The 20,625-nt window shown below is 43.8% G+C and overlaps 1 protein-coding gene and 1 long non-coding RNA gene across 2 annotated transcripts; one reads left to right on the forward strand and one right to left on the reverse strand.

Annotated features, from left to right (window-relative positions):
• Window positions 1-9,307: 9,307 nt before the first annotated feature.
• LOC123477603 lies at window positions 9,308-13,558 on the reverse strand. Its single transcript, XR_006652694.1, has 3 exons — window positions 12,974-13,558; window positions 12,684-12,899; window positions 9,308-12,620 (listed from the first exon to the last, which is right to left on the reverse strand). It is a non-coding gene; the product is annotated as an uncharacterized LOC123477603 (long non-coding RNA).
• Window positions 13,559-16,140: 2,582 nt separating this feature from the next.
• On the forward strand, window positions 16,141-17,019 carry LOC116915756. The gene has a single exon (XM_045181008.1). It carries the CDS (start codon window positions 16,141-16,143, stop codon window positions 16,990-16,992), a length of 852 nt encoding a protein of 283 aa, XP_045036943.1. The 3' UTR covers window positions 16,993-17,019.
• Window positions 17,020-20,625: the final 3,606 nt, after the last annotated feature.

Genomic DNA, 20,625 nt, shown 5'->3' on the forward strand with positions numbered 1-20,625 from the left:
AACTTATTTCAGTTTTGGTTTGTGTCATTATTCTTATTCCTAACTTTTTTTTTTCCTTTTTTTTTCCTACCTTATATGTAGTATGTCTGGTATTTTATGTGTGGTTTTTCTGCTGTTAAAGTTAGTGTGTTGAATTTGTTTCATGTATGTTAATTAGAACGAGACATTAGGCCCGTCTAGTTTCTGCTCGAGGGAAAGTGCGATCGGGTCGAGTCGCCGGCTGAGGAGGGGGATGTAGCGAATGGTTTCTTGCTAGTTCAAGAAATACGAGAGTGGCGTGAGAGAGAGAGCTTCGACGCCCGTTCTCACCCTCCGTTATGGGTGTAACGGAGAGACTCGCCATCCGTCAGAAATGGTCATGTTACTTCCTCCAATCGCTTTAGCCTTGAATGGACGGAAGAGCCGAACGATGAAAAACCCGGGGGGACTTAAGTAGGCTGGCAGTCTTGTGTTAGTCGTGGGTTATTTTCATTCTCTTTGCTAAGTGTAGTTAGTTTTTCTGTCTTGGTGTTACCCTCTTCTATTGCATCTTGTGTACTTGTGAGTGTTGATCGAAAACCCCCTAATAAATAGTGTTACCCCGTGATCGCTCGTGACAATTTTGTCACGTCCCGTCCTGTTCGCCTTACTTTTGCTTACCAGATGAGCGCTAGATGGCCTTGTGTCGCTTGGCGTCCTTAGATTTAGTCCAGATCTCTCTCGCACTTCTCGTCTGCTGACCACGCTGAGTGGATGTCAGTTTTCTCTTCTCTGGTGTGTGAGTTAATCTCTTGCTTGTGTGAATGTGTTAGTTCCACTAGGGCACCATTGGTTAAGTTAGTGTAGTGTCTGAGACAATTAGTGTAGTTAGCCAATGGTGAAGGCCACCGTCTTGTTCTGTGCCGTGTCGTTGGCCAGCATTACGGTGCTTTTTACAAGTGGTTTTCATCATCGAGTGTACTGAACTAGATTACCCGTGACAATATTATGGTCGAAAATCATTCATTCACTGAAGTCAACATACCAAGAAACACTAAGTTAGGAGTAATTGAAATAATTTGTCAATTAATAGGAAAAGTTGCTTTAAACTAATCAGACCACAAACCTAACGAGAAATTTTAGCCTGTTGTTATTTCGGATGTTCACCCGGAATTTCAAGTACCGTTCTCTAAATTATTAAATGACTTTCACGACTTGTTCGCCTCAAAAGATTCAGAACTAGGGAATACTAATCTCATTAAACACACAATTGATACACAAAAACGAGGCCCCCTTCAAAAACGCCAATATAGAGTAACGAATAATCAAAGACAATTATTAGAGGACAAAGTGCAAGCTTGCAGTCGTATTACATCGGATTACATCCGCTTCAAGTATTTCTATAAATGCTTGAAGCGGATGTAATCCGATATTCACATTCACCATGGGCTTCACCCGTAGTATTAGTAGAGAAGAAGAACGGCGAAGTTAGATTTTGCGTCGATTATAGGAAATTAAATAGTATTACAAAAAAGGTTTCTTTTCCAATGCCTCGAATTGATGAAACTTTAGACAAATTAAAGGAAAAAAAGATTTTCGCAACTCTTGATTTAGCTTCTAGCTATTGGAAAATTCAAGTAGATAACTCAGCTATTGAAAAAAACTGCATTCGTAGTGGAAAAAAACCTTTATGAATTTAAAAGAATTCCATTTGGTCTGTGCAATGCACCGGCTTCTTTTCAAAGACGAAGAATTATGTACTAAAAGACGTTTTAGGAAAAAAACCATTAGTTTACTTGGATGATGTCATCATCTTTTCGGACTCTTTTGAAGATCACATTACGTGATATTCGTGAAATTTTTTACTTATTAAAGGCTGCTAATTTAAAATTAAAGCTTAAGAAATGCCAGTTTATAAAACAATCGGTAAACTATCTCGTTCATGTTATTTCAACAGACGGTATTAAACCCGACCCTGGAAAAATTGATAGGATAGTGAACTATGAAACACCCACATCTGTTGACGAAGTTCTGTTGTTTCTTGGACTTGCTGGACATTACAGAAGATTTATTAAAGATTTTGGATCAATTGCTAAACCACTGACTAGATTAACTCATAAAGATCTTAGAAGAAAACCTTTTGCTTGGGGAACTGAGGAACAACTTGCTTTTGAGAAATTGTGCAATTCTCTAGTAACGCCCCCAGTTCTTGCTTACCCTAATTTCAATGAAAAATTTTTACTCTTTACTGATGCATGCGATTATAGAATAGGATCTGTACTTTCTCAAATGCAGGATGGTCATGAACATCCAATTGTATATTCAAGTCGACAACTGACTAAAGCTGAATCGAAATATGTAACGACAGAAAAGGAAGCATTGGCCGTATATGATGCAATTAAACATTTCAGGCATTATCTTTTAGATAAACCGTTCGAAATTATTAGTGACCATAGACCTTTGCCATGGTAAAAAACCAAAAAAGATGACATTGGAGGATTAGGAAGATGGGCTATACTTTTAGCAGCGACCAATTATGAATTAAAATATAGGCCGGGTCGTATTCATCAAACTGCTGACTGTTTGTCATGCTTAAAAATTGCTAGTATTCAGCTAGCGTCAACCAATATCAAATTCATTTGCGAAAAGCAAATGGAAGAATATCTTTGTATTGCAATTAAAAATTATTTAGAAACAGGTGAACTCGAAGAAAAATTTTGCCAATCTAAGCCCGATTGGGTGAAAGAAATTGAATACTTTGAAATTCTTGAAGGTACACTTTATCGCCATGAATTGCCTTCTAAAAATAGTAAGCGGAACGAATTAAATCACCAATAGTTTTGCCTTTGTCACTCAGTCATCTTGTGCTAAAAGAATTACATGATGCACCGATGGGAGGACATTTAGCTTTTTATAAAACTTACTTGAAAGTGAGAAATCATTACTATTAGCCGACTATGAGAGATGATATTAAAGAATATTGCCAGGCTTGTGAAATTGCATGGCCAACACTTCTTCAACTTATAGAGCACTTTTGCATCCACACGAAATTGCGAAAGCTCCGTTTCAAGTAACAGGAGTGGACTTTTTAGGTCCTATCACTCCGATTTCCCCAAATGGTAACAGTTATATATTAGTAATAAGGGGAGACCGGGGTTATGTTGGACAGTTTTTAATTTTTTCCCATTAACGGTAAAAGTTATTAACATGAAATAAAAAAATATATATTTTCTTGAAGTTTATTATACTGTAGTCATTTTCAACTTTTTTCAAAGCTCTACGACTGTAACTTTATGAACAGCTGAATTTAATAAAAAACCACACCAATAAAAAAAAAATAGAAAAGCGGGGGTAAAACTGTACAAGCAGGGTTGAAAGCTGGACAAAGTTAAATAGATATCGATACGATTAATATCTAATAATTTTGACAAGTAAATGAATTACTTCATTCAATACACTATTCGACTTTGTACAAATAATTTTTTTTTCAATTTAATAGCTATGACATTTTATCGATTTAAATGAAGGGGGGAAAGTTGGACAAATTTGGGAGGAGCCATACTTAGATGAGGGAATTATTGGTGTATTGTGTATCGATATATAATCGATTGTTCCTTCCTTCCTAAAGTTTATGCAGTTTAGTCAAACGGGCAAATGGCTTCACATGTCATTGATCAAAATTTTTTCCTTGGTGAAATTCTTTTTTACATAATTGATTTTGTCACAGGTGATAATATTAATTCCAATAAAGTTATTGATAGTTTCTAAATTATATCTTTCTCTAAATTAGGAGAATTAACATATTGGTTATTTGACGATTGTTCTGGAAAGTATTTCAATTCTGCCACAGCTGAGTTTTTCGTGTGTGAGACTAACACCTATTCCGATAACTCCATTATTTATGGTCAGCAACGTTTAGAAGAACGATCATAAGTATGTTTTTATTTTTCCCCAGGTTTTGATTTGTATAACATACAGTACCCACGCCAGGTATTGGATCACCTCGGTCCAAAAACGGCGTTTTAACCCGCGCGAGATAGGCCTAACGGTGTCTCGCTCGTGAATTTTTTTTTACATACTAAGATTGCTCGTACGAGGTTAATTTTTTTATTTGTAAAAAGTATAGTTGTTATATGGAAAAAAGGATCATTTTTAAATATTGAATCACCCCCGACATGTGCTGCATTCGTTGTCCCTACCCGCGACTATGCCGTCGGGTTCTCGGGTATGGGAGAGGGTTGAATGGTGAGAAAGGGACCCCAAGTTACAACCAAGTTTCCCGACGGCATAGCCGCGGGAAACTTGGCTTTTTTTTTTTTTTTTGACGGAAGAGAGGTAAATGAGTGTTTGTTTTTTTTTTCACTTTTCATTACATCAATTAATCTCTTTTTTTCTCTTTTGTTCACAGGTCCATCAGTGTTTCATTGTATATTATTCTGTTTTTTTTTTGTTTTTTTTTACACTTTCCTTGTTCATTTTTTTTTTGAATATATATTTTGTTAATTTTTTTCATGTTACTTGATGTTTTTTTTTGTTATATTTTATATTATATTTATATTATATTATATTATGTTTTTTTGATCAAATACAATTTTTGAATAAAACAGTTTTGTGTTCATTATTATTGTGTAAATGGACAATCATTCGGAGGTTGGTTGAATTTAGAAAATAAGAACTTATTGATTAAAAATGACAAATAACTTGATGAACTTAGTTAAGTAAGGTTTTCATTTATCTAACGGGAAACTTTTTATTTTACAATAAGTAAAAAGTTAGTTTGTCAGAGATGGAATGACTTGCTTGGATATACACATAGCTTGTATCCCACGCAAAGATAGTTGGTTAGCAAGCGCGCTTGCTATGCGTGGGTACTCGGGTTCATATCCCGGGGGAAGATTGTAAAAGGGAACAAATGTGCGTCGGCACCAACATACGAAGGCGGGTCATATCGTGGCCTCTCCACCCCTTCCTGTATATTGAGGCCTCGCGCTCCTCTCAGTATTGAATTCGTTGGCCGTATAGCTCTTGTGGTGGAGAGAGTTGTTCTTCGGAATTAACCACTGACGATGGAGATTTGCTTTTTTCTTTCCCTTTTTTTTTTTTTTTTTTTGTTTTATTACTTAATCTATTTTTTTAGACTATTCTTATTGTAATTTTTTTTTCCCTTTTTTATTTATTTAAAAACACTACTGAGGCTACATTTGTGGAGAATGCGAATAAGCAAGGAGAAGAAGAAGAAAGAAAAGAGAAAAACAGAATAGAGAAGCTTTAGAGGAACGACAGACTAATGAGGGAACCAACAGAATTCAAAAGATACATAGAACAGATATTTCGGAATTATTGGGAAGACTCCGGGTGGCGCAGCTTCCCCTTTTTTTTTTCTCTCCTACCACTCCTCCAAGTCTCTTCGTTACGGGACGTCCCAGTTGGCGGCATACCAGCCGTAAAGCGGTGGATGACGCCGCGATGGATCCAAATCCAGGATATGTTTTAAGGTATCCACGGCGGCACGCCAGTTGCCGTCCTGGATAAGGGAATATAGCTGGTCGGCCAAGCGGAGGGTTCGGGTTTGGAGTTCCGCCTCCCGTTGTTGCCTACGTTGCACCCATGAGTTGTTACGTGAGCGACTCCCGAGGGTGTTGGGGCGCACCACCGGCGCACGTTCGAAAACGAGAGCCGGCTGCTGCTGCGGTTGTTGTTGTTGCTGCGGCTGCTGCTGTTGCTGCCGAAGCGCGACGTCCCAGGCGTCGAAGGGCTGTTCTGGTCCTTGCTGCTGTGGCTGAATTGGACTAGGCGGTGGGAGCTCTTCCTCCGGGCTGCCATTCACATAAATGTAATTGATGTCCTCCATGCTTTCCTTCCAGAGTTGGATGTGCAAGATCGAAGGTGATACTTAAAAATGAGCGAGAGTTGTTGACTGATGGAAGATTTTCGGCCTTATATATGAATTTTCTGTTATTGGACTCCATCCCGATAACGCAGAGGCTTTTGTCGATTGCGTTGCGGGCGTCTGGTAACATGAAGTAGTTCTGGGTTCTCAGTTGGCGTCTCTTCTTCTGGCTCGGATGGCAAACTCTCGGTTGCATCAACTTCGGCGCGTGCGGAGTCATTTTCGTTAATTGCGTTATGTTGAACTGATTGTGTTTCGTTGTCCGATTCTTCTGTGTTAGAAATATTGTAGCGTTCACGCATCGTTGTAAGAGAACTCTCGCCATCCGTTATAACTGTAACGGATAGACAAACGACCGACGGAAGTGTCATTCGAGTGTCATCCGATTGCTGATGCATCGGATTCGCCGACTGACCCTTTCCCACGCCTGTAAGACTATAAATGGGACTGTAGTGTAGACCTTCGTGGCCAGTAGTTAGATAGAACCGTTATGTTTACTTTGTGTAGTGTTTGAGTGTTGGAGAGATTAAATACACCAATATTGATTCACCGAACCCATCGGCGATAACTCGTTACATGGTGGAGATGCAGGGTAGACCTTCCTGGTAAAATAAGGTAAGATCATTGTGCTTGATTCTGAGTTGTTAGGGGACGAAGTGAGAGAGTAAGAAACTAGGAGGCAGGTGCTGTTGAGAGGTCCTTGGAAGGTGTGACCAGCGGGTATTGGTACCTTAAATTGCTTGGGTATAGGACCACAGGCCTGGCCGAGCTTCTTATTCGTTTGAACGTACACAACTCGGGTAAGAGAGCAGATCTTGTCTTGTTTTACGCGGGTTAAAATAGGTCTACCGGGGGGTTCGTCGATCCTGAATGATCGGGTGTAGATGAGTACTGGTCCACTGCGGCAAAGTAAACGGTTAAGTAGGATTGCAGCGTCACCCGAGGGCGAAGTAAGGGAACGTAGGGGGGCCAACGTAACGGAAGCTCAAACGGAAGTTACGACCAAAGTTTGTGTTAGTACTGGGACGCAAACCTCTCTAGCGATTAGTCAACCCGCCCCGAGCCTCGGAGCTGAATCAGGGAGTCTGGTTGGGAGTTCTGGAGAGAGGTCGAATCGGGGGTGCAATTATCGGAAGTTCTTGCTACAGCGGAGACCGAGAGACAGCGGTCTAGGAGAACGGACGATCGTAGATCCAGACGACTCAGGAGAAGAGGCGGGCGCAAGGGAGCGATCCGCTACCTATCCACCCCTGCCAGGAAGTAGGGCTGAGAGTAGGCTTAACTTGGTGGAAGCGGGGATAGAAGGGGCCTATTACACGGAGTCACTGCAGTGGGATTCCGGCGACCTACGAGAGGACGCGGTAGAGCTCAGAGCGACTTCCGAGCCGGAAGAGGGCACCAGTCAGGAGGGCTCGGATTGGCACGGTTGGAGAAGCCAACCCATATCCTCGAGAGAGTCATCACTTGCGAGTGAGTCGGTAGACGAAGAGGAGCTTGCGAGTGAGTCGGTAGACGAAGAGGAGCTTGCGAGTGAGTCGGTAGACGAAGAGGAGCTTGCGAGTGAGTCGGTAGACGAAGAGGAGCTTGCGAGTGAGTCGTCAGGCAGTTCAGCCGGTTCTCGGGCCGCGTCACCAGTAGTCATGGCCCAACGACCACCTGCCCCCCAATTGAAGTACCGGGCTCCTCCGATCTTCTACGGGAGGAAGGATGAGGATGCAGTGGATTGGCTAGAGCGTTATGAGAGTACGGCTCTCTATAACCGTTGGGGAGCAGCTGAAATGGCCGAGAATTTTGGGATGCAGCTGGATGGAGCAGCTAGGAAATGGTTTCTCTGCTCGGGAGCGCCGGCGGTGTGGCGGGATACACCGGCAGTGGCAGCAGCACCGGGGGTGGTGGCTGTGCCTGGGGTGGACGGACTACGAACGAGATTTCTTCGCGCCTTTCAGCCACAACATTATGGCCGCATCAAGAGGCAAAGTTACGACAGCGGAAGCAGGGGATAGATGAATCAGGGGTGGAATACTTCTACGACGTCATTGATTTGTGTCGGAGGGTAGACCCAGGGATGTTGGAAGAGGCAAAAGTGGATTATCTGTTTCGTGGTTTGAAGCCTACCCTTGTCGAGAAGATCTGGGTGACTAGCCCGAGAACTACGGCGCAATTCTTGACTGTGGTGCATCTGTCATAATTGTGCCAAAGCGGGGCACATTGCTCGTTTCTGTAGAGCGGAGAAGGGTCAAGACCAGAAAAGTACGGCCCCAAAAGAAGATGGGAAGGGCGTTCAGCGGAGTGATCGTCGAGACGAGGGAGAGAACAGATGGAAAAACGATCGGCGCAAGGAAGATGGAAAGGCTTGGCAGGCTAGGCGACGGGATTCCGAAGAAGATGACCGAAATACCGTGGGCATGGTGTCGGCCGACGAAGAAGACTCACGAGAGGCGGCCGTACTGCTTATCGACTCTTCCCGCCTGATAACCGAAGAGGTAGTGTGCCGAGGAATAAGGATCAAGGCCGTGATTGACACCGGAGCGGTGGTGTCGGTGGCGTCTCCGAGCTTGCAAGAGAAATTAGGAGCTCGTCGAATGGGATGGGACGGACCGTCTGTAGTCATGGTAAACGGCCAGAGAGCTCCCCCGCTAGGAGCCCTCGAGCTAGAAATCGAGCATAGAGGAATGAAGGCCAGTGGAAAAGTAATTCTATTGGAAATGAGAGGGATCGAGTTACTGCTGGGCAACGATTTTTTGAGCCAGTTCAAGCGGCTGCAAATAAATTACGTCCCAAATGGCGCTGAATTATTGCTCGGAGAGTTACCCGTGAACGTAATCGAAGAACAGGAGGCCGTGAAAGCACCTAGATTGGTCACAAAGACGGGTAGAATGCTTCCGCCCAGAGCCATTGTTCCGGTGGAGATAGAAACCACGACTCTCAATGAAGCAACGTGGATGATTGAACCTTCGGAACATCTGGCTCAAACCAAGGGGCTGACGGTGGGTAAAGTGCTGGTGTCTTCGGATCAACCGTTAGGACAAGTGTTGATGGTTAATTTAACCAATCGGCGCGCCTATCTAAGAGAGGGAACCGTTTTGGGGCAGATGGAGGCTGTGGAACCCTCCATTGTCGCAGTGGATGAGGGGGAAACGCCAGATTCACTGGACGACGATGTTGGGGAGGACTCAGCTGAGTCAATAAGCGACTCAGATTCTATGCCGAGAGTGACCTCTATTCCGAGTCAAGCTTTTCGGGCTCAAGTAGCATCGACGCTTCCCCCTGCTGATGTGGAGAAGATGGTTGAGCTACTCGAGGAATTTGACACTAGTTTTGTGTTGAAGGAGGGAGAACTGGGGGTGTGCAAGATTGCAGAGCATCGCATAAATACTGGTACTGCTACGCCGGTACATCAGTCTCCCTACAAGAGTGCTTGGAAAGAGAGGGCTATTGTGCAGAAACAAGTGGACGAAATGCTGAGCAGAAGTGTAATTGAACGTTCAACTAGCCCGTGGGCATCACCTGTGGTCTTAGTGAAGAAAAAGGATGGAAGTTGGCGTTTTTGTGTGGACTATCGCCGCCTCAACGCCATATCCGTAAAAGATGTTTACCCGTTGCCGAGGATCGAAGAGACGCTGTCTCGGATGGGGAACGCTAGCATCTTCTCGACGCTGGATCTGGAGAGTGGGTACTGGCAGGTACCACTAAACGAAGAGGATAAAGTCAAGACGGCGTTTGTCACCCCCGACGGACTTTATCAGTTTCTTGTTATGCCCTTCGGGTTGGCCTCCGCACCGGGGACGTTCCAACGCATGATGGATTTGGTTTTAACCGGGCTGAGATGGACGATTTGCCTCGTTTACCTGGACGACATCATCATCTACGTGGCTGACGTGGAGGAACACTTGGTGCGAGTGCGACAAGTGTTGACCGCCCTGCGGAAGGCCGGGTTGAAAATTAAGTTGGTGAAGTGTCAGTTTGGGGCCAGCGAAGTAAAGGCTTTGAGCCACGTCATTAGTGGGGATGGAGTTAGGCCTGACCCAGAAAAAATTAATGCGGTCGCAAACTTCCCTTCTCCGTCGACCCTGTGTAAGCCAAGTGAACAGTTGAAGTGCGTATGTAGCTTTGTGGGGCTTTGCTCGTATTATCGCCGGTTCATTCCTCAGTTTGCACACACAGCCAAACCCCTGACGGACATGTTTAAAAAGGTTGGTTGCTTCGTGTGGGAAGAGTCTCAAGAAGTCAGCTTTGAGCTGATGAAGCAGGCGCTAGTGAGTGCGGCCACTTTAGCCTATCCCGATTTTACAAGGCCGTTCGAGATACACCCTGACGCCTGTGACTACGGTTTAGGAGCGGTGTTACTACAACGCGTAAATAACATTGAGAGGCCCCTGGCCTACGCGAGTCGCCTCTTGTCTCCAAGTGAGTCGAATTACTCGATCACGGAGAAAGAGTGTCTCGCTTTGGTTTGGGCCGTGAAGAAGTTTCGGTCTTACATATGGGGAATGGATACTTTGGTGGTGACTGATCATCACGCTCTGTGTTGGCTACTCACCAAGAAGGATCTAGCCGGACGTTTAGCTCGCTGGAGTCTGCAGCTACAGGAATTCCTACTACGGATCATACACCGAAATGGAAGACTTCATACGGATGCAGATGCGTTTTCCCGCTATCCGGTCGACGCACCGCAGGAGCTCGACGAACAGCTGTATTGTACTCTAGCTGCCTTCAGTATTGACAATGAAAGTAAGAGTGAGTTTCAGCAAGCGCAGCAAGTGGAGTGGGACCAAGTCTTCGCGGGTCTGGAGAAAGGAAGAAAATACAGCCAGTATCGCCTTAAGGACGGTCTGCTGTTCCAGACCAAGGTCGTTGACGACGGCCTCCTACTAAGGCTATGTGTGCCTCAATCCTTTAAAAACGAGGTAATGCGCTCTTGCCATTATGACATTACTGCCGGCCACCTAGGTGTCACTCGTACTCTTGACAAAGTGAGGGGTAGATACTACTGGTGGGCCTTGGCCGAGGATGTGCGTAATTTTGTGCGGGCGTGTCGGGAGTGCCAGTCCCGAAAACCAGTCTACCAGCGACCAGCGGGGTTTATGGAAATTCAAAGAAGTGAACGTCCATTCGAGAGACTGGGAATGGATATTCTGGGACCTTTTCCATTGTCCAAGAGAGGGAATAAAAGTATTGTGGTAGCCGTAGATTACGTCACCAAGTGGGCGGAGACTCGAGCTCTACCTTCAGCAGATGCGTCGGAGGTAGCAGATTTCTTGGTGAAATTTGTGTTGTTAAGACATGGAGCTCCACTCCAGTTGACGACCGACCAGGGACGTTGCTTCACCGCTGAGGTAACTCAAAAGGTGTTGCAGGCCCTGGAGACGAACCATCGTACGACAACGGCTTATCGTCCCCAGGCAAATGGTTTGGTGGAAAGGTTGAACCACACCCTAGCTGACATGCTGTCCATGTATGTTAGCTCCGACCATAAGGATTGGGACGAGTCGTTACCTTTCGTAACGTTCGCTTACAACACCAGCCGTCATGAAAGTACGGGACGAACTCCATTCTACCTGGTGTATGGAAGGGAAGCTGTTCTCCCCATCGATGGCGCTCTGAACGCGGATCCGAATTTGGTACCTCCACCTAACCGGGATCCGTCCGAATGGGCGGTGGAACGTCTTCAACAGGCCCGATTGGAAGTGCAGGCTCGCGCTGCTGCTGTGCAGTGGAAGCAGAAAAAAGTTTACGACGAGGGCCGGAGGGAGGCGACGACATATCTACCTGGAGAAGAGGTACTGATCTACAAGCCTATCAGAAAGGTAGGGAAATCTGAGAAGCTTTTGCATCGTTGGTTGGGACCGTACACGGTCGTACGACAGACCACTCCTAGTAATTACGAGCTAAGGCTGGGACGAACGGTTAAAACTGAAATCGTTCATGTGGAACGTATGAAACCGTTCGTCGATTGCGTTAGCATTCCGCCGACGGAACGAGAAGCTGCCGTTGGGAGCTCATAAGGAGTCCGTGGACCTGAACCGAGAGGAGTAAACCGGAACTCTCCGGCTGACACTCCCGCTGCACGTGATGGGCCGTCACATGCTACAGCCATCGCACCCGAAGGCGTCGGCCTTCGACGCTCTACGAGAATACGGGCACCGAGGAAAACATTCTTACTTGCTTTCCCGTTGAGGTTTTTGCTTACCGTAATGTCTGGTCCGGGTCCGGTAGCTGCCAGCGAGATCGTCGCCTATCAAGGGGTGATCTTCAAGTCGGAAGGAGACTTAGCCTTTTCCGACTCGGAGTGGGTCGTAGTGACAGATTTTACGTTTGATCCAGTGGACCAAGTGGTAAAATCGTTATACGAGTGGTTAGACATTCGAGTGAATGCCATGTCCGATCACTACGACGGAGTTAAATCACAGTTTAAACAGGCATTGCAATAACATGTGAAAGAACGGGCACAAGAAGAATTGTTGAAATTGCGGAAGGTTCATCAGCGCTGGAATGAACTAAAAACAGCCGTCGGTGTGCAAGACTCCAGAGTGAAACGTGGCCTAGTGGATGGAGGAGGTCGACTTCTTAACTGGCTTTTTGGGGTCTCTACCCAAGAAGATCTCGAACACGTGAACGGCCGGATCAATAAGCTTTCGACGGAGACAACATCCATTGTGCATGCCCTGGAAGTTCATGCTTCTCTCATTAACGAGACGCTGTGGGAGACTAAGGCAAGTGGCGACGCCGTAGCCGAGCTACAGATTGCTTTTGCAAAAATTGAACGAGAGGCCTGGAAAATGGACAACAAAATGGACGGGGTGGTGAAAGAGATCGAAAGGCAATGGATTGCTACCACGAAAGTTGGAGATGCGTTCCGTCAAATTGGGTCCGCCGTGGGATGGATCGAAGAGGTGTTGGATAACTTTGCCGTTGGATTGGCTGTTATGGCTATGGAACGTCTACCAGCTACCCTTTTTCCCCCGCTGCAAGTTTAAGCCGCCCTGAAAGAAATTAAATCGGTGCTGCCGTCAGGATGGTCCTTGAGTCCATCCATCCAGAAGGGCGATGTCTGGAAGGTGTACACTGAAGCTAAAGTAGTCGTGGCTGCGGTTAATAATGGTCTTAGAATTTTTATTCATTTACCTGTTTTTGAGTTTCCTTTTCGTTTTACACTCTATAAAGTAATCAGTTTGCCGCGCCCTATAGAAAATGCCACACAAGGTGCACAATTTTATCCTCTTCTACCATTTCTTGCCGTAGCAACTGATAGACAAGCCTTTGTAGAGTTATCAGCAGACGATGCATTTCGTTGTTTAATGTCACCGGCTTTAATTTGTCCGATAAGTAGCGCTATTAATCGGAAACACAGGGAACCCGGGTGTGCAATGTCTTTGTTTGTTAAGGACGAGGCCCGTAGTCGCACCCAGTGCACGACTCATGTGTCACCTAGGCTTGGCCAACAAACTGTATATCTAGGCCATAGGAGGTGGGGTTATTCAACTACTGAAGATACAACAATAACAATAACTTGCCCGCAAAGTCGTGAAAAGGTTAACACTTTAATTAGAAGAAAACCTTTTGATGTCTTTGAAGTTCCAATGTCGTGTACTGCACACCTGGATAATTGGATTTTTCAGGCAAGCTTCAGGAAGAATGTCAAGTATACACTGAACAACGCGTCACTGCCGTCACTCACTGAGCTTGAAAAAGTAGGGCAAGTTTTGAAAGCGCCCGAGGCTAGTGAGACTATACTAGAAAGGGAGGGGGGGACAAGAACCCAGAAAAGCCAGCCGATACTGACGCGCCGTGCGATGATTCAAGGTCGCGTAGCCCTCATGGAGGAACATCTGCGTATCATTGAGGAAGAAGAGAAAGCTAGACGGGGCGCGGGGCAACCCGAAACAGTTCGGTACCCGTTAGAATTGGTAGCAGTTATAGCGATTTTATTCTTTGGTTTGGGAGCAAGTCTGTTCGTTTATTTGCGTCAAACCGGGGCAACCATAAAAGCCTTGACTCAACGCATAGTCGAATTGGAAGGTCGATTGACTATTCATGAGGCCGAGGTGGAAGAGCGTTTATAACCGTTACCCAACCCGTTGTATTTGTTTTTGTTTTTCTCTCTCTCTCTCCCCTATTCTGTTAGGAATTATTCGAATTGCTGAAATTATTTTGGTATTTCTTCTGTAACTTAGCTCTCTTTTTTCTTCTCAATAGCTATTTGTAGCTGTTATTTTGTTTCATGCTTGTTTTATTGGTAATTTGGTTTTATTTTATGTTTTGCATTAATGTCCATTGGTTCGACCAGTAACCCTTCTAGCATTTGTTGTGACATTTGTTTACATTGAATTTTGCATTCATTTGTTTTCATTAACTTTTGGCTAAAAAATGTTTCTTTGCACTGATTTTTTTTTTGGCCGAAAATTGCTCGTGTCTCTTATGTTTTGGGGTTTATGTTTATTTTTCTCCTTGTTCTTCGTCGTCATAGTGCGATCGGGACGAGTCGCAGGCTGAAGGGGGGGATGTAGCGTTCACGCATCGTTGTAAGAGAACTCTCGCCATCCGTTATAACTGTAACGGATAGACAAACGACCGACGGAAGTGTCATTCGAGTGTCATCCGATTGCTGATGCATCGGATTCGCCGACTGACCCTTTCCCACGCCTGTAAGACTATAAATGGGACTGTAGTGTAGACCTTCGTGGCCAGTAGTTAGATAGAACCGTTATGTTTACTTTGTGTAGTGTTTGAGTGTTGGAGAGATTAAATACACCAATATTGATTCACCGAACCCATCGGCGATAACTCTTTACAATATTATCTTCCGATGAAGGACGATGAACGCTGACGACATCAGCTTGTTGTTGAGGAACATTTACATCTTCGAAATGATTAGTTGTTTGCGTGGTGTCATCTTCGTAATCGTCACTTGCCAATATATCTTCATGATCTTGACTTTCCATGGTAATTTTATGGTCTTGAGTTTGAGTCGCAATTGACTTGCGAAATCGGTTTTCGAAATCGGAGGGGTTCTCAATTGGGGGACAAGGTTCCGTTTTCCACAACATTGTCTCGTATAATGGTTTTAAACGATTTACGTGCGTACGTTGACATACATAAGAACCATCAGCTATCTCTACAGTACTATTATTATAAACTTTTACTACTCTATAAGGACCTTTATATTTAGATGTAAACTTCCTACTATCGCCATCCTTAACTACACGAATATCTAATAAGACTTTATCACCTACAACATATTTCTTTTCTTTTGCTCGTTTGTTATATTGTTCGCGCTGGCGATTCCGAGCTTTCTCGGTTTCTTCGCGAACTCGTTGGAAGCTATAACGCAAGCGATCGTTTAAATTCCCTACATAATCAGAAACGGATTTAAAAGTTGAAGGAGAAGCATCTAGAAATTCGTTAATAGGGATATTAGGATCTCTACCGTGCACTAAATAATAAGGGGTTTCAAGTGTCGAAGAATGCGTAGAACTACGGTATGCAAATAAAACATCATCCAACATTTCTTCCCAATTAGCATGTTGCCCATCTTTTAATTCTTTTCTTAACATAGAGGTTAATGTTCGATTAAATCTCTCGGTCTCACCATTACTAGCAGGATTGTAGGCAGTGGTGAGCCTTTGATCAACCTTTAACTTTTTACAAAAAATAGCGGAACAATTTCGATGTGAAATTTGTTCCACGTTCAGAGACAATAGCTTTTGGCATTCCATGCCGTACAATAATGGTTTTATATACACACTCAGCTGTGGTTTGGGCAGTTTGATCTTTCAATGCTACTGCTTCTACCCAGCGACTAAAATAATCAGTGATAACTAAGATATAACTATTTCCATTAGGAGAAACGGGAGTAATAGGGCCTAAGAAATCATCCCGGTCAGAGTGGCTGGGAGATTTTTTAAAACGTAATCAGTCGCTGTCAATAAGGAAACCAGAAGCCAACAGTCAAGCCCGTGCTGCTGGATTTAATGAGCCTGTTGTGCAACTATTTTACGATAAATTAGACGAAGTAAACGTCAAGCATAAATTTCCAGCGCACAGGGTTTGGAATGGAGATGAAACCGGAAACTCTACAGTTCTGCCACCTATAGAAGTCATAGCACCAAAAGGAAGGAAACAGGTAATGAATAAGTAGATAATTTATTGTAGAAAAGTTACTTTAACGTTAATTCTTTATTAGGTCCAGCAAACAGTTTCTGCGGAGAGAGGGAAAAATGTAACTATGCTAGCCTTTGTTAGTGCTAGTGGTTCTACGATTCCACCAATATTCGTTTTTCCTCGCTACTCACATGCAACTTCCAAAATGTTCAAAATTAGTAGCCAACGGTGCCCAAGCTTCAGTCTTACAATGTAGAGAACAAAATGTAACCTTTCACACAGAATTTACAAAATGTGGTCCTCAACCACGTTATCTCAATTTTACAATTGCAGTCGAAGGTTGGGAGCTCGTACCCTTCACCGACTGCTATTGGTATTCAAATTTTGTAAATTTTAACGGGAAAACTAACGCTCACAAAAATGGGGAATGGATTCCGGTGTTTGCAAACATCCAAGTTCAAGGTAGAAAACTCATTGAAACAGAGACATTCGAAGCCGACAATACTCTAGCAACCCTTCTGCAAATGCACCCAGCCATTCAAAATAGCCCTTTGAGTCATGCGTCGGTAATGGCTGACATTCTCGCCACCAATCATGAGCATCAATCAGAAGACAACACAAAAGAACTTCTCACTTCCAATGTCCTAATTCACCATAGCGATGCCCCTAACGTAGATTTTGTAGCTAAAATGGGGGGTTGGATAAAAAATTTCGGAGCCATTTCAGGCTTTGGGATGATTTCAGTATTCGCTGTAAGATTTTCTGGTATCGGGTCCCTCCTACTCAAAGCCTTCGCAATCATGTCAAAAATATTTCAACTCAACTACTTCAACAAAACACCACCAGCCATTACTGCAACAGCCACACCACCACCGATCCAAATCATTATGCCTCCTACCAGTTCATATTCAACCCAATCCACAGCCTCAGAACGATCGACAGAGCCCCCACGGAGAAAGAAGAGGCAGCGAAACCACCAACGCCCTAATCAGCCAGAAGCCGAATCATTCCTCCAAGAAAATCGAATCAATCCTCCCACATAATTGAGGTAATTGATGTCTAATGCAATAAATTCGCCACTGTGTTCCTATAATCAATATACTCCTATTCCTGTACTTTCCTTAAACACCCTTCTAGACTTAACCGTATAATTGCTGATGTCGGATTTGTTTGCATATTTCAAACCATGTTCCATTTTTCATCTCCTAAGTAGAAATGGGTCTTCGAAGGAATTTACGAGTCAGAATGCAAAAGAGATCAAACGTATACACAGTCCCCTAAAATAAAAAAAATAAAATAAAATTGAATGGTTCACCTCGGGAGCACGACAAATAGACGAAGTCTAATTCAGGAAACTGAAACATCGTACCCGTGTCATCAGCGTAGGATCCACACATCATTCGATGAAAATAAAATGCAGAAGCTGGTACCGATTATTGCGGGACGCAACAAAAGAGGAGGGGGGTGATGTAAAGAATTGATCTCTCAGATTGCAAAGAACCTTGAGAGTTCAACGTTCTCAGGGTAACCCTTGTTATTGTCACAAAGCAATGCGGGGAGTTGACCGTGGGAATGACTTTCGACTGAACCGTCAAATTCGTCGTGACCTTCAATCGGAGACCCATCTAGCTAGCCTAGAATATTCCCCCTTACTGGTCACTAGGGCAAGGCCAAGAATAGACCATATACTGCTTCCTTTAAATTTGACCTCTAAGAAAGTGACACTTAGCCAGAAAAGCCTACCCGAAAGGTAACAAATAGGATCAAAAAAGCAGAAACAAGTAGATTCTTAGACGGACCATTCTTCACTCAACTAGTGTGTGGTTCTCAGAGATAAGGAGATGGCTCACTCCACGTAAAGCCCAGCAGTCGACATTTTCCCTCCTCCCCCTCTCTAGCAGACGAATTCGACTGCGCTGCTCCTTTCGGCCAGCTCCGGAATCATGGCCGTACTTGGCGGTAAGGATTTCCCAGTAGCGCTCCCCCTTCACGTTTTAAACGATACCGTCCTGAAAATTTCAACTGTTTCGTTCGTGTACGAATTTCTAAGAGAAGTGGGAGTTGTTAAATTCAAATGGAATACATAACTATCAAAGTTTTACTTATTTTTTTTCAATACTTTACTTTTTACTATATCCAATGTTGTATTGCTACTAAATGATTATAACAGATGGACTTCTAATAAAATCTACTGTCTTTAAATTTTTTTTCGAAAAATGTCTGTTGTTTCTATCGTAAAAGACGGAAATATGGGAATTTATGCTATTTATGGGCTTAATTAGAGAGGGAACAAATCAAATACAAATATTTCAAAAGAATACAGAGGCAAGAAGAAATAATGAATTATTTTATACTTGTTGGACACGAAACATTGTTTTATGGTATCTCAACATATGACACGACATAAGTATGAAAAGAATGTTAGAAGTTCACTAGTCTAATGGAATAATTTTCTTTTGTCCTCTTTTTTTTCTTTTTTTTTTCTTTTTTTTTGATAGAGAGAATTCATGTTATTTTGTGTTTGTTTGTTTGAAATTTTATAATTTTTTTTGCGATTATTGTTCTCAGATGCTTTTTTTCCCCAGTTCTTCTGTTTCTTTTTGGTATACCTTTTCCTTTTTTTTTTTTTTTTGTTATTTATTTTTTTTAAATATCCAAGTGAGATGAAACATACAATGTATTTTTCTATTCAACTACTACAAGGATTACAATGGAGAATCATGACGGCTATTTCATTGGTGTGGCGTTTTGCGACGACCCGTCGTTCCTTCCTCCTGGTAGTGCTGCCAATCGGAGTCTTCGGATCAGCAGTTGAATCCGCCTATGCCGCCAGTGGAGGAACTTCCGAGAATCACTGCTGGGAGCTGGTGAATCACGGTTGATGTCCGGTTGGAGTTTACGTTCGTATGTTAATACGGCAGGTGTTGGCGCTGGCATCCCAGCCCTTGCTCCGGGGACGGTGATTACGAGGATTTCTCGTCCACTTCCAATATTTCGGAGAACGTGGCGTTTGAGCAGTGGACTGCACATCCGGCTGCTGCGCCTGCACCCAGCTGAGGTCGATGGGTTGCGCCTCAGGTGTGTTGGTCGGTACCTATAGGCTGTACTGTTGATCAGCAGGCCAACCCCAGTCGTCGTAAGCGTCGGTCTCCCAGATCTGCGTCGGGACTGGTTATTGGGCGTCCTCTTGTCCGTTTTGGTGATTTTGCTCCATGATGGCAGTTGAAAAGCGTGTCTTAGCTTGAATGAACAGATGAGCAGCGTTGAGAGAATCTGCGAGACACTTGGTATTTTTCTTCATGTTATATAGTCGAGATCTCTGACAACAGAGAAAGGATGGCCTTCGACCTTCTAAAAAGTCACCCCTCTGGCGCCCCAAGCAATACGGGGAGTCGACCATTGCGGAAAAAGCCCCCTTGTTTTCGAACAAAGAAGAAAGTCAAGTTGACCGTTGGAAATGACGCTACTGTGACCCCCACGCCAACCAAGGAAAAAATGCTTCCTCAAGAAATAAAAAATAGAACTAGAATTAGCTTGCCCCTTCAGTCTTCTGTTAGCATTCACGCTAGTTGTTCCTGTCTGTCCCGGCCTGTCCCAGCCCTACTGTGCCTACAAATACAACATGCGGTAAAGTCAAACAACAATTCTTTTGTACTTTAAAATCTTGTGATAGTTTATACGTTCCACGCGCGTGTAAACCATTACATTGGTGTCAGCGATCTATCGTACTCGTGTGTCTTATCCTTCAATTGTTGCATGAATTATTTTGGCTCCAGGACCCCCGTGTGGTCATTTCCGGATGAGTTTTACATTATACGTTTAACGTCATTCCGAAGCGGCTGTCGAAAGATTTAGCGATCGTATGTACACGGCGTGGATCTTGTCAGTCGGGTTAGGGATTGATTCTTAGTATATTGCTGGCTTTCAGTGACATACGAGAGAGTACATCAAACACTTTCTTAATGGCTATGACGGTAAGAAAGCAACTTTAACCACCCTCCAATCGTAAAAAGGGGTATAATGCGCCACACACGACGCAGGAAGGCGAGGCCTTCTTACCACGGAGACCACGATCACAGCCACGAAGAGTCGAACAAAATTGCCGTAGTGATGTTTTTCATCGCTAGCACATTTCCTTTTACCTTATAATTTTGCCACAGTGTTCCTTTTTTCTCAGTTCTTAACGTCGTCCTCTTATACTATCATTTCCTTTAGTAGTCGCCATAGTGTCGTTTCCTTTTTTTTCCCCATTGCTGTTTCATTTCCCTCCACTTATTCTACGTATAATTTAGTCACAGTGTGCCTTATTAATTTTTATCGTAATGCTTTTCACTTTCACTCTTCCAGATGTAAGTATCGCTCTGTTCTTTTCCGTTTTTTTTTTATTGTGTTGCCATTGTTTGCGCTATTCATTTTTCACATAATTTTGCCACAGTGTCTTTACATGTGCACGTTTTCTCTCTCTACTTCCGTATCCATAAAATTGTCGCAGTTACTTTGCTTTTACTTTCCATTTTTCATTCTTATAGTGCCTCCTCCTGTTCTATCTTGCTCTTCCGTCGCATTCCTTTGCTATTCGCGTTCAGAAGCTGGGAGTGATTGTTGCGGGGCGAAACAATTGAGGAGGGGGGGAGGGTGATGTAAAGAATCGAGATCTCTGACAACAGAGAAACGAT

This window comes from Daphnia magna, unplaced genomic scaffold, assembly GCF_020631705.1.
Source record: "Daphnia magna isolate NIES unplaced genomic scaffold, ASM2063170v1.1 Dm_contigs096, whole genome shotgun sequence".
Taxonomy (NCBI): domain Eukaryota; kingdom Metazoa; phylum Arthropoda; class Branchiopoda; order Diplostraca; family Daphniidae; genus Daphnia; species Daphnia magna.